The sequence below is a fragment of the Seriola aureovittata genome, chromosome 7, assembly GCF_021018895.1.
Source record: "Seriola aureovittata isolate HTS-2021-v1 ecotype China chromosome 7, ASM2101889v1, whole genome shotgun sequence".
Lineage (NCBI taxonomy): Eukaryota > Metazoa > Chordata > Actinopteri > Carangiformes > Carangidae > Seriola > Seriola aureovittata.
Genome location: NC_079370.1, coordinates 24819973 through 24834345, shown reverse-complemented (window position 1 = coordinate 24834345; position 14373 = coordinate 24819973). Strand labels below are relative to the sequence as shown.

Here is a 14373-nt window from a genome sequence, read left to right as displayed (position 1 = left end):
GTTATTAAGATCGTGTCTCTGTGAACAGAGGTGTTTTGGGGTCATGCTTACACCAATCTGAATCTGTATAGATTCGAGTTCAGAGTCAGTGTTTCTGTGATTTGGTAAACGAAAAGGTTTAGCAGACATGATGAGAGTGAGAAAACCCTGATGGAATCCAGACAGTGGAGCCAAACACCCACTCATCCTGAAAGAACCAAAAGTAGCAAAAACCCCAATTTAATGAGGAAAGTTTAAGCGTTCTCTGTCCTTTCCATTAAATCAGAGATGTGCCACTATCATCACAGGTTGCCCTGAACGTGTCCTTTTGGTCCCATAAATCATTGGGCTGAAAACCCTTCTACTAGTCACTGACATGGGAGGGCTGATCTGGTCAGTTAAAGATACAGCAGCAGCAGCCCATTTGGAAACCTCAACCCTGGATGACTAATACTGGCCTGAGAAACGACTCTTTAAACATGCCTTTTTAAAAATTCTCACACCAGTCTGCTTGGCTACAAGTCTGAGAAAGCAAACGAAAGCAGCAGCACACCTGTTTCAGTCCAGAAATATATTACAGTTCCTAATATTTCATTGTTTGACTTTTAAAATCTTAACAGTAGTAAAGAATAAAGACAGAGAAAGAAACTGTAAAAGTTGGAATGTTGATTGTCACATTCAAAACAACAAGGGTAACTATTTGTAAAACTGAAAAAAAAAACTATGCAATAATGGTAAGCAAATGGTCACATATACAAATAATAAAAAAAAAAGTCCTTATTTATATCTCAGTCCTTTGAGGAAAGACTTCTCTGGGCCTGGGTTTCACTTGGGGAAAAACATATGAAGAGAGAGGGGGGTCTATATGATGAAGATATGACAGACAATTGGACTCGCTTCTTTTTTCAGGCTTGGTAAACTGAGTGAGAAACATCTTTTTCAACATTAGAGCCCAAAAACTCTAGTTTACCTACTAATCTTTTCTGGTGTTGCAGCGCAGAAAGAGCTGCTAGAGATTACTCCCTGAACTTACTGACATCGGGTTTATTTTCATGGCTAGGACTTATTAGTCAGCACAGGGGAACTCCCAAGCTGGCTTGTTAAATGGGGAATCTTTCATTCAAACATCTACAAATTGAGACGCATTTAGGTTGCAGACACACAAAAGTTCATACAGAAAAGCACATCCAAATTCCTTCATACATACAGATGTAAATGCAGACGCACAACCAGACTCAAACAGATACACCCCACATACATATTTGCACACACACAATCAGTATCAAAGCATTCTCTCCTGTCTCACCACGCGTCATTTAAAGCCCAGTTGACCGCAGTGCCTGGTGTTAAAGCCAACAACAGCGGCCAGCAAAAATCACCCTAATTGGGAGTGGTTTTAACGAGGGGGAATCCCTTTCTTTCTTGATCCCTAACTCCAATCTTCCATCCAGGCTGAATAATAGTCACAGGAACATTTCTCCATCCTCTCTCCATCCCTGCTTCTGCTCTGAATGACCATGTTAGTGGTATGTAGGTTTGTCTACAGAGATGTGTCAGCAGACAGCCCAAAGACATTATACTGCTCAGCTGTGAAGAACCACTATTAGCAGGAAGGAGAGGAAGGAATGTAAAGGAAAAAAAAATCCAACTGGGAAAGTACGGGAGCATGAGGCAGGCAGTACCTGTGTGCCTTTATTTTCAACATGACGTTGCCAAAAGTGTTGGAACCCTTCCACTTAAAGAAAAACCAAGTAACTGGCATCCACTGTTCTCTATTTCATATTTCATAGAACAGTCAAGTTGCTTTTGATTTTCGATGTAACATATTATTTCCATTATATATTATTTCCAGTTCTCTCAGTCTTGATGAGTGCCTTCTCCCAACAGCGAGTTTCAGCTCTTTCCATAGATGTTCCATTGGATTAAGACTAATAGGATCAGAATGTTTTTTCTTCTCATCCATAGTTGGTGCTTTTAGATGTAAGTTTTGGGTCATTCTCCTGTGAGATGAGAGAGATGACCTGTGACTGACAGAGCTCTCTGACACCAGGCTTTATGTTTCTCCAGAATGCCTTCATCATTTTCCTGCACAGATTCAAGGCTACAAAAGCAAGCACATAAGACAAATGGGGCTCCTCCATGTTTCACAGCGGGGATGGTGTTCTTTTCTATGAAAGCTTCATTTTGTCTTCTGTTAACATAGAGCTGATGCAACTTATCAAAAAGTTCTCATTTTGTTTCATCTGTCTAACGGACAGTCTCCCCTAAGCACTGTGGTTTGTCCATATGCATTATCGAAAACTCCAGTTTAACTTTCTTTAAAACTTTCTTTAAAAGACGGTCGCTCCTCAGTCCTCTTAAGAACTTTCATTCAGAAAGTGACATTTGGTGGACACTGTTGTGCCTTGATCGTAGAGGTAAACCTGCATATCTTTTTAAGTTTTCCTTGGTTCTTGTTCCACTATTCAAACCATCCTTCTGTTCAATATGGGGTCAATTTTCCTCTGGCAGCCGCGTCCAGGGACTGGACCCATGGACCTTAAACTTCTCAATAAAATTAACAACTGTCATCACAGGAAGATTGTGTGAGATTGTGTCATAGCCTTTACCTTGACCATTTCTTCCTTACCTCCTCTGACAACCCTTTTCTTTTCTCCTCTCTTGTCCCTGTTCAGTGTGGTGCATACAATGATACCAAACTACGCAATAAGTACTTTTTCTCCATTTAAATAGGCTGAATGACTGATTACAAGTATGAAGACAACTGTGATACCAATTAAAGACAAAAGTCTGCTTGAAACATCACTACAATCAACTTGTTTATCACCACTTCTAAGGGGTACCAACAATTTTGGCCATTTTAAAAGATCTTTGTAGAAGCAAGAATTCGGCTCTTTTCAGAGCTTATTTGTTTTATTCTGTGGTGAACCAAAGCGATTAAATGTATGATAAAAAGAGCTTTTCATTTCAACACTTTCATGGAAGAACAGAGCATTTTTCAAATTAGGTGTTTTGTGAATAAAAAGCACAAAAAGCCACAAGACAATGGAGAAAAGAGAATGATGGAGTGAAAAAAGAAAGAGATAAAATAGGAACGAACTGAAAGAGCATGAGATTGCTTAATAATGAGAAAAAAAATAGCAACTTTTTTGAGTTTTGACCTCAAGCATATACAGTGGTTGTGGTATGAGAAATGATCCATACTAGAGGCTAATGAATGGACAGTTATCATCAGATCATCTCTTAATACAGCCCCACACCTTACAGACGGACACACATGTGCACACACGCCCGATAAATACCTAAACCATCCACATAAAACTTTACAGAGAAGCATGGTGTGGGGATGAACAACAATACTGTTTTATGTCACTGTTTATTATGTGGCTGTCCCATATGGAAAAGCGATACACTCACTCACTCACAGACACCGGAGTAAATGTACAGCTGTTGTTTTGGGGGTATCTGAGGCGGCTCCACTGAATGAAATTAATATGGGCACTAAAACACACACTGTCACATATATATATATATATATATATATATATATATATATATATATATATATGAAGTGAAGATGCAATATAGGAAGTTTGTGTCAATATAATGAGAAACTGAATTCTGAACTAACTTTGATCAAACACATATATGAACACACTGACTTACACCTGCATATGTCATGTTGTTACAATAGACTTATCAGTACAACAGTGCAAACCAGCACACCCTCTAACGTACAACCTATGACACCCAGGGAACAAATTGGGTGGTGGAACAGGGTGGATGGAAATCTTCCTAAAGTGAAATACATCTCTGGCAAACACTTGGGTAAGATTAGATAGGATCTGAGACTGATTTACCGTGTCGGTTTCTCCCTGGAAGCCGTTATCTGACCACTGCCTGACTGATTTATACCCTGGGACGTACTGGTATCAATTAGAAGAAACCTAAAGGAGTCATTACCTAACTAGCAGAGGCCCCCGAAGACTGTCTGGGATGGTAAGAGTAATAGAAGTAATATACTGTCACTCACCACAGAAATACACTATTCACTCACCACAAGACCACTATAGGACACTAGAGGAAACTGGTTTTGTAGCAGGGGACAGTGTCAGCCAAAATGGCACAGTGCAGGGAGTTGTGTGTCATCCAAGCCGTTACAAATACAGTAACTGATGAGTGTTGATGAGTTACATATGGGCTCAATGACAGCTGCAACGCATAAGCAAATTACATATGGTAAATGCCTGTTCATTTCTTAATATTAAACACCACTTTACGGAAAAATGTGTACAGCGATAATGGTCAAAAAGAGAGCTCTTATTCCCACAGTTGGAATTTTCACTTTATGCCATTCTGTTACCCAACCTAAGCCTGAAGGGTCTTGACAAATTATTGGGTTTTAGGTCAAGTTTGGGCCATCTCTTTTTATACAGCTTCAGGCTTGATTTGGTTTTGGTTATTTTCTCTCTGGCAGCTCCAGTGGTGTGTGGGTGTGTGGGGGTTTGTGTCTATGTGTGTGTGTGTGTGTGTGTGTGTGTGTGTGTGTGTGTCTGTGTGTGTGTGTGTGTGTGTGTGTGTGTGTGTGTGCATGCATGCGTGTGATATGTTGCAAGTAGGATATACAGTGCCCAGCAGGCAAGTGAAAGAAACAGCAAGGCAAGCCTTACGTTACTTGAGCCTGGCAGACTAACGCTCAACAATGGAAGAAATAAAAGAATGCTGCTGCTTCAGTACACAGTGGAACCTTATGACCTTAAATAACCTCTGATTGTGCTTGCACATAGTTTTGCTCTGGATTACGACTGTTTAATCTCTCAGAGTTCTGAATTTACTGTCCATGTACTTTGGGCGATACTGGATAAAGGTGAAGTTGAGCATGATACAGACAAGTAACTGAGGAAAAGTTTTAACCTGAGCCATGCCATACAACAATGACAGCAATCATATCACATCTATACAGGGTTAGTAGTGCACAGTTAATTTTTTCTTTTTTAACGAAATGGTATCAGATCAGGACTTGGTATTGGCTGATACACAAATTCAGGTAACAGAATCATTATCGGGAAGTAAGAAATGGTATCAGAACATCTCCAGTGGCCATTCCCACATTAGCTATATATGGGTGACAAATGAAAAAAAAAACCCTGAATAAATGGGTAGAGAAACATGACAAATGCAGATGCCTCTACAAAGGTGCACTGCATGGTACAGTTAAGCAATTAATATCCAGTCATGCTCTGTGATGTGTAAAAATACTGGGCAGGCCCAGTTGATTCTCACTTTGTATCAAGATGGTAAGCCTGTGTTTCAATAGGAAAAGTGACTAAAGTGACATCTGTATTTAGATCTATGGGAAAGACATCAGTAAACAGGCTTGGAAATTGTGGTCAACAGCGCATGTTTGATGACCGTGATGCTTGTGCATTAGTGCGATATGTGAAGAAAAACAGAAGCAGCTCTTCCTCAGACTGAAAATGTCAATGCAGGATGTGATTAGACTGTCAGCAACAGTCAGTCCACAACTCCATAGAGAAGGATATTATAGTAGGGACGCAGTGCATAAACCCCTCATTACAAAAATGAATGCAAATTTGACAGTTCAGTGGTGCAAAAGCCACAGGCACTGGTCTACAGAGATGTGGAAATAAGTGATCTGGTGAGATGAGTCATCCTTCGCCATCTTCTCCACAAGTGCATGTGTGGTGTACATCAAGAGAATAATACAGGCCTGAATGCTTGATCCTGACAGTGAGGGGATCTGGTGGCTCTGTTATGCTGTGGAGGGCATTTTACTGGCATGGTGTGGGTCCACTTTTCCACTCCATGTTTCCTTAGAGAAAAGGGGTCACTGCAAATCAATACGAAGTCGTTCTGAGTGATCAACTCACTCTGCTGCTCCGCTCCTGTGCGGGACTGAATCGAACATAGTTTCCTGGGGAGTCAGAGGTGAGGGAGATGACGGCCACAAAGAACCACAGTGGGCCATGCAACCTGCTGCACTGGGCTAACCACTACAGCACGCTAGTGGTATCAATCTCACACCTGCTCCTGCCCCGCGGCACCACAACAGCTAGAAGCTAGGTAACCTCTTTGGTCAAGCAGTTTGTTCATTTTCCACTGAAGAGTTGGCAAGTTTACTAACTGTCAGGTCTTTGTGCTTCTAATAAGTAAAGCTATACTACAGCTGGAACAATTAGTAGATTAAATGATTAGTTGACTGACTGAAAAACATCAGGCAATTATTTGGATAACTGATTAGTTGTTACAGTAATTTTTCAAGCAAAAATGCCAAACATTCTGTATTGTCCTGGCTTTGCTGCTTTTCTCTGGGTTATGTGAAAGTTCATTGAATATCTTTAGGTTTTGGAGTGATGGTAAGACATAGATGAGGTTGAGGTATGATGAGGTTACTTTGGCTTTTAGGAAATGGTGATGGGAATTTAACAATACATTCTGACATTTAATCGCCCAACCAAACAATTTATCAATTAACCGATAAATAATCATCAGATTGATTGCTTATGAAAATAACCTTTCTGACCATTCTCCTGGTTCAAGTTTCCACAGAGTGTAGTCTGTAAGCTCAACATAGCTCCATGCTGAGAGCCATCAATCTTCCTCAAAATATGAGTTCTGAACATTTAATAAAAGACTACAATTAAAAACTGTAAACTCTTGTTTATGTTTGTCTCTGATAGTCATAGTCAATGGTAAGTTGGGTTAAGTTGCCAAATCACAGGAGGGTGCATTTCCAAATATAAATCTCTTTAAGTTTGGCTTTGCTCGGCTTTTCTCTTAAACTATTGAAACAGAAATAATATGATAATATGATAAATGGAAAAGAGTGGCTTTCTTTCAGCAGAGTAAACACACTGACATGAGTGTAATTCAAAAATTGGCCATGGAAACAAAATGAAACTTGAAAAAAATGAAGAGACATAAATAAATAATGGGTAGTTTTCACTTCATTCAAAGAACATACGTTTTCCTTTACAAGTGTGCTGGAGTAAATCACCATGAAAAAGCAAGGGTTCCACAGAGGCAGAGGACCAAGGAAAGCTCTGTGTGTGTGTGTGTGTGTGTGTGTGTAGTTGTAGTATGCTTATGGAAACGTGTGCACTAGCAACAGAGTCTGCTGTTAAGTGTGTGTGTGTGTGTGTGTGTGTGTGTGTGTGTGTGTGTGTGTGTGTTCTTAGGAAATCGGGGGCACTCTATGGGCAGTCTAACGGAGAGCTGAGAGATTAGGGAGGGTCTTGTTTCATGGACCTTAAGACATCTGTTCTCTCTCTCTTGCCCACCTCCCAACCTTTCTTTCATTGAACTATAAATGCCCCCCTACCTTGGGGAGGGGTGAGTCGTGGATGGAGGGAGGAATGTGGGGCTTCCACTTGCTTTTCATTAACACAGGATCTGGTAACACACCTCACTGTCAACCTAATCCCCTCTCTCTCCATCTTGTCCCCTGGCAGAGGGGGGCTGCCATGACCAGGTACAGAGCCCCAGATGTTCCATGGATTGGGGGGGGGGGTGGATGACAGGGTCTTCACCCCACTGCAGCTATGGATGTACGCTAATGAAGACAGGGTGGGGCGGGGTGAGTCCAAAAACATATACTGAAGAGACCCATGTTACTGCTCACACAGAGTAATCTGACTGCCTTCTGGTTTCCCCCTCTGCCCTGTATTATATCTCCTTCATTTCTCTACCATTCCTTTTGCTTCCTGTCTGCCTTTCTCCAACTTTGTTTTTTGGCTCAACTTTTTTCCTCATCTACTCTTCTTAAACTTTCTTAAACTTTCTTGTGCTGAATCTCCTCTCTGCACAGTTCTGCTATTTTTCTTTGTCAAATAGCATTTTATTTCCTATGACTTCTTTTATCTTACTCCTTCTTCTCTCATTTCTGTCACTACATCTTCATTTTTTCTCTCCCTCTACTTCTCTATCTCCATCACCCTCCTGCTTCCCTTCTTTCATACCCCCCCCCTCTGCTTCCTCTTACAAACTGGCATCATCCTGAGGTCTGCTCAGGATGTGGTCCATCAATCTCAGCCTGCCACTGAGAAGCGGCAACGCAACGCAACACAAGCAGCAACAGTAGTGGTACATACTGTAGCGGTAGTAATACTACATTCTTCTGTCTTACATCTCTCATGTACAGCTTCTCCCAGGGGGGTCATTCCTGCTGACTTATTATGGCAGCTCAAATGCTCAACCTTACAGAACAGGAATCCTAACCTTTATCTTCCTAAAATTCCAAGGTATCCATTTTCTGAGGTATGGAGCAGGACCGGAGAGGCCGGGTGGTGGTGAGTGATGGAGGCAGTGCAGCTAAGGCTAAGAGTCAGCAGATACATCTATTGTCGTCAGTGATCGCTCTGCGTAATTTGAGACAGTTTGTCTCCTTTCGATGTCAACAAATCTGGAAACACTATGTGAAGAAGCCCTCTGGGAAAATAACCATGTGTGTTGTGACAAAGATCTATAAGAGTGCTAAAGTTATCAAGAGAGAGAGAAAAGAAACAACGGGGTGAGACAAACATGTTATTCAGCAGGATAACTTGTGAAATGTATTTCCAATTACCCTTTCCCACACAATAAAAGATCCTCTTTGTGGGGATTTGGTGCCATGAAAACTTTGTAGCTCTCTACTGGCAACATACACAGGTGTTACTCCTCTCAGAGATGAGACAACAAGAAATATCAGGGCCTATAATGAGATCTATATAGAGGATCTCAAACCTCTCAGGTATTTCAGAGAACACTCATATATGATATATGAGGAGCTGAATCAAACCTTAACTGCACAAAATGACAGCACTAGTTTTATGGGCAGATATTATAATGTCTTGTTCAGAACATACATACATAATGTTACGTTTTCTGAGCCAGAACAACACAGACCTTGGAGCCCGACTGGGGACGACTGATCCAGTGGATGTCAATAAACACCAGTGATCTTGATCCCACCATTTTTATTTGTGTTCAGTCAAACTGTAATGTCTATCAATGTGCTTGTAATGGTAGAGTAAACAATACCCATGAAAAGACAGTTCACTGTACACTAATCTCCATTTCCTGTGTTTACTGTAAATGAATCAAAGAACTACTAATAACAAATATCTTAAAAAGTATTACTTTACGCAAAGGAAGAGCAGTGACTATAAATAGTAGAATCATTTGAATGGAAAATGAGTGGGAGGGGATTAGTTTTCATATTAGCAAAATTGTGTCTAAACTATTTCTTTTTCCATTGCGTTGCACACAACGTTTCAACTGTGTTTATTGAAGTATGGATGAAGAATGAAAGCTGAAAAGCCGGTGAAAATCAGGGCAGGGCACGGGTGCTGAGTATTGTGTCACCGTGCAGTTATGCAGATTTGAGTAAACAAGTGCAAATTGTTTGAGGTTTTAATTAACATTTTCGACAATCATTTTATCTGAAGTAACCCTATATAACAACATCTGCAAAACAGATGCAGGCACTTAGGGAGCCCAGCCCCAGCTCCATCCTTGTTCCTTTGCACCCCCAACAGAGATGTGTTGCTCAGCGGCACCAAGGTACAAACCATCTACCTGCTAAATTATGAGTCAACTTGTCCCCTTGTTATCTACTGCGTGTGGCACATCAGCTCCTCACTCTCTTTTCTCTCTGTTTCCATCTGCTGTACAGTTTGGAAGACATGCCAAGAAAATAGCAAAAACTGAAAAACAATCCAAAAATCCATGATCATCTGTAACAGCACGTTGGGTCACACCCAACAGCACAGAGAAATTGGAAGCTTTTTAATTTATATTAGTATTAGCAGATCTGATTGTCATAATGGAAATACTGTGATGCCTCCTGGATAATAGTCAGTGTCGATGAAGGCAGGGTTTGGTCCTAACATGAAAACAAACATCTCACTCTCACACACACTCATACATTAGCAAATGAAATATCATTCTCTCTCAGACCCTAATATACACATATCGTTGCAATCAAATACACACAGTCTCAAACCAACTTAAGATCCAAGACTAACACAAACATCTCACTTTACAGTTTACTTACAAACCTTGTTTTTGGCAAATGAGGGCTTTGCTAGCATGTGTAAAAAAACAGCAATATTCCAAATAATACTGAAAGCAATACTGTTATTTGAGTCGCAACCTTTCCCAGTATGAGTGAAAGACAGCATCAAATCTTCCAAAAACAGCTGAGACATCACGTTCTCTTCAACAAACAAGTGTAGAAAGGGGAAAGTTTGGCAAAGTGATACACAGTGAGATACTGATCAATAAATATTCCAAACTCACAGGCCCATACACTTACTGACTGCAGTATTAGAGCATATTTACACTTGTTCTCTTAATACAACCTGCTCTTTAATTGAGCACAATCCTGAGGGAACATGTTGCTTGAGCTCCAGCTACATTCCTAACAAATTTTCATCTGAATGAATAACAAATAGAAGAGTGGGGTGCACTGGGTACAGCGCTTTAGAGTTTGTCCACATCAATATTTGTTTGGTTACATAACATAATGACAAGAAACAGAACAATTTGTTCTTCACTACATATTTTATTGGATATTTGGAGCTTTGTGTAACTGTACTTTATTTTCAAAGGGCCTGGACTGATTCCTGTTGGCTTACATGCTCACATGAGCTAGGGTACTAGACAAATGACACACCACAAAAAAGTGTGTACATTTATTGTTGTGTACTGCAGAGTCTTAAAATTGTGGTTTCTTTAAAATATGATAAAATCTGCCAAATGGGGTGAAGTCATTGCAGTTGTTTCCAATGTAGCTCCACCTGTTTCAAGAATTTCCTTGATTCAAGTGGCAATATCTTGAAATAAAACAGAATAAGATGGATTACATCACTGGTTTGATGTTTTTCACTTTTCACATTAAGAAAAAGTAACAGTGGGTCATTTAAGGTCCAGATCCTTGTTACTTTGGAGTGATACAACATGGGCCATGTACTGAGCTTAGATAACACATGGGAGTTGGAGAAAATGAAAAAAATGGAACAGTGACGGATGGAAGGTTATACACGAAAACCTCTTTATGCTGGTATAATTTACAACTAATAATTAACAATTATATGGGTTCTATGTTTCTGGCTAAAACATAAAGGTGAACTTAAGGTCTATGAAGGTTTGAAGAACTATGACAATTAATATTTGGCTGGCCCTTTCAGGTAACAACCGCCAAGTATGTTTTTCATTTAATTACTTGCTTTGGTGTTCAGTCGATTACAAATTAATGCAGCAAATTACAGAAGATGTGGTTTTATGTTTCTGCACCTGTGATCCAGTGCATCTGTGTTCTTGTGTCTCTGCCCAAAGAAGCTCAAAATCATTTTTCAGTTTCTACAAATGGAAGATATTTGTCTTTACTCACCTTCTATCCTTGGCCCTGACTTCATGTTCAGACTTCCTGTCATGGCTGATACTGATACTGTCACGCTGGGCTTCTTTGGATGAGCCTCCGTCTCCATGACTACTACAATCTGGGCAGTGTCGAGAGAGACCTTATGGAAGGACAACGCCAGGGCCCTGAAGCTGCTGCTTTGACCCAGAGCTGAGGCCTGATGGTGGGGGTCCGAATGAGAGAGAACGGACCTGGGCTTTGTCTTCTTAGGGGAGGAATGAGGCGTGGAGGAAGCAGAGGGTGGTTTGGTGGAGGAATCCCACACATGGTTTGGTAGGACTTTCTTCAGGTAGGCTTTAGCCTGCTCCAGCTTCGCCAGAGTAGGATTTATTTTGAGGGGGCGTGAAAGCTCTATGTTCAGCTCAGCTGTGGAGAGAGGGAGACAGAAAGAAAAAGAATTAAAGAAAAGATGAAACATTAAACAGTGACTAAACAACAACTCCCTCTGTGGACAGTTTCTGGGAGAAGTATCTCTTTGTGCTCATCCTGACTTTATCTTCTTTATGAAGTGCTGAATAATAAAGAAAACCAAACAAGCAGTAGTAGCAGTAATGCTTTTTGACAGGTAACAAAAACATAACTTTACTGCCGGGAAAAAAACACATAAGTGCAGTAAGTGTAGTATGCAGTAGTTTCTGGATCTCTCTGCAGTTCTGTTTGTGGCTGTTTGTGTTTGTGCATAGAAAATGGATATCTCATATATTTCTTATGATTAGCAACCTAGTGCCAAACTGTTTAGTCTTACTCAATGGTTAAGTAGGGCACCTTAAACAATGTTAAACCCAGGACACAAATTGAATAAATTCCCTGCTGGCTGGGGCCCTTGCTCCTTGCTGACATCTTAGTCTGTCAGTGTCATTTGGAAACTCACCATAAACTGGACACAATCCATTTGGGGGTTTTAAGAAAAGGCAGTACCACTGAGTAAGATCTGCTGTCATCCAACCCATGGAATGCTGCATAATACCATGTCTCATAAATCAAACTTTGAACTCTTCTCTCCTCTTCTAATCACTCAGCTTTGCATGCAAGTAACTGTTAAATAACAGCTGGGTCCAGTCTCAATCTCTTTCTCCGTCTTACATGCACACGCACAGTTACTGGCTGTCTCCCTGTGATATCCTAACGTGACACTGCGGAGTAGCAGAAGAGAATCTTTTCTTCATGCCAGCCATATAAATCCAAGACTCCTCGGCATCTTCCGTTCTACCTCTCCCTCACTCTCTGATGCACTACAGCCTTCAAACACTTGACTGGAATTCACAGAGACACATGACTTAACTCAATGCCGTTTTACACCACTTCCATTATCCCATTTTTCCACTTGGTCATGATGATGGGAGAAGGAAGCAGCCGAAAACAACAGCAGCTGTTTTTCATGGTCTCATCAAGGCACCAGTGTTTAGAGGCTTTTTAAGGGTCTTAGGCCTCCTGTCTGTCTCCTCCCCAGGTAGGAGCACAGGATGACATGACCAGGAGTGCTGCCAAGAGAGGCAGAAGAGTACACACACACACACGCACACACACACGCACACACACACGCACGCGCGCACACACACACACACACACACACACACGCACACGCACACACGCGCACACACACACACACACACACACACACACACACACACACACACACACACACACACACACACACACACACACACACAGACTGCCCTCAGGGTAGAAGTAAGGCACTTGGTCAAATAGAAGGATGGCTGGAGAGAGGAATTGGAGGAAAGATGGAAAGGAAAGGTGGATTTTTCTGTGCAATGTAGCTTATCATTTCCACTTGACTTATCACCAGGAAACGTTCCAGTGGTGGAATAAATAGCCCGTATGCAGCTGTTCGTCCAGGTTCCTCTGCTCCCCTCCCATGTTCTTTCAACCTTTCATCCTCTCCCCCTCCGTTTCATGTAGCCCATCTTTCTGCTTCCTCTCGCTTCTCTCATTCCTTTCTATCTTTTACTTTTCCTCCATTCCCCCACCTCAACAGCCCCTCCCCCCTCTGTAATCACATAAAGCTGTCTCTGATCACCCACTCAGGGCCAAAGCTGGGGCCTGGGCCTTGCTTGGCTCTGCACAGAGGGAGATATGGTCCTGATTATCAATTGTCCTTCTTCCCGAAGTCTCTTTCTGCCCCCACCCTGAAAAACTCATCCTCCTGTCCAGACCTAGCCAGTTCTGGAGTGACAGTATTACCTGTTAAACCCATCAGAGATTCACCTGGCCTGAGTGATCAGTGCAAATTCAACAGCTTGCTATAATCCAAAGATTTTTCAAGACTTAACCAATATTTAAACTTTAATCAGTCCATCCAGGATGTTCCTATGTTGCGATCGCAACAATTAATGCCAAAAAATTGCAATTTTGTCAAGTCGTTTCAGTTTTTCTGCAAATTTTGCCAATCATAGCAGTTGAGCCATACACATGTATGTCGCCAAACTCACTTCCTTGTGTCTGGTTGTGAAGATTCAGACATGAGTGACATGAATGTATCACATTTACCAACAAGAATTACTGCTCAAGAGAGCAGGGCAAGTAGCGGTAAATTGTTTTATATGCCTGAATTGGCTGAATTATTAAAAAATTATCCAAAAATAAAAAAAATAAAAATCACAACTTCTTTTTGCAATGTTGCATAGCAATTAAAAAGAAATCTGCCATGAAATTAAGCATTTCAGGCCACAACTATTCTGTTTAATGAAGTATTTAATTTACCTACATGCAGCTACACATTTATTCAGGAAATCCACCAATGGGAAGTTTGATTCTGTCGGAGCTGTCTCTTCGATCTATCAGAGCTACCATAAACAGATTTCTTCATTCATGTAAATATTTTACTGGGCAGGCAATGAACCACTTACTTTTATAATCTAGAAGCACAATAGAAAATGATTTAATGAGTTTGTTAACTGCACAATGTGTAAGATATGATATTGTAATTTCCAATTGTCTGTTGCCCAAAACGG

General features: G+C 41.0%; 1 protein-coding gene across 3 annotated transcripts in view; it reads right to left on the bottom strand.

Moving 5' to 3' along the window:
* The window catches only part of LOC130172703 (intermembrane lipid transfer protein VPS13B-like), a 322841-nt gene that overhangs the window by 67186 nt on the left and 241282 nt on the right, over positions 1 to 14373 (bottom strand). For all 3 annotated transcript variants that reach the window (XM_056381575.1, XM_056381576.1, XM_056381574.1), the window contains exon 38: positions 11372 to 11767. In XM_056381575.1, coding sequence (XP_056237550.1) covers positions 11372 to 11767 — 396 coding nt within the window. The remainder of the gene's footprint in view (positions 1 to 11371; positions 11768 to 14373) is intronic.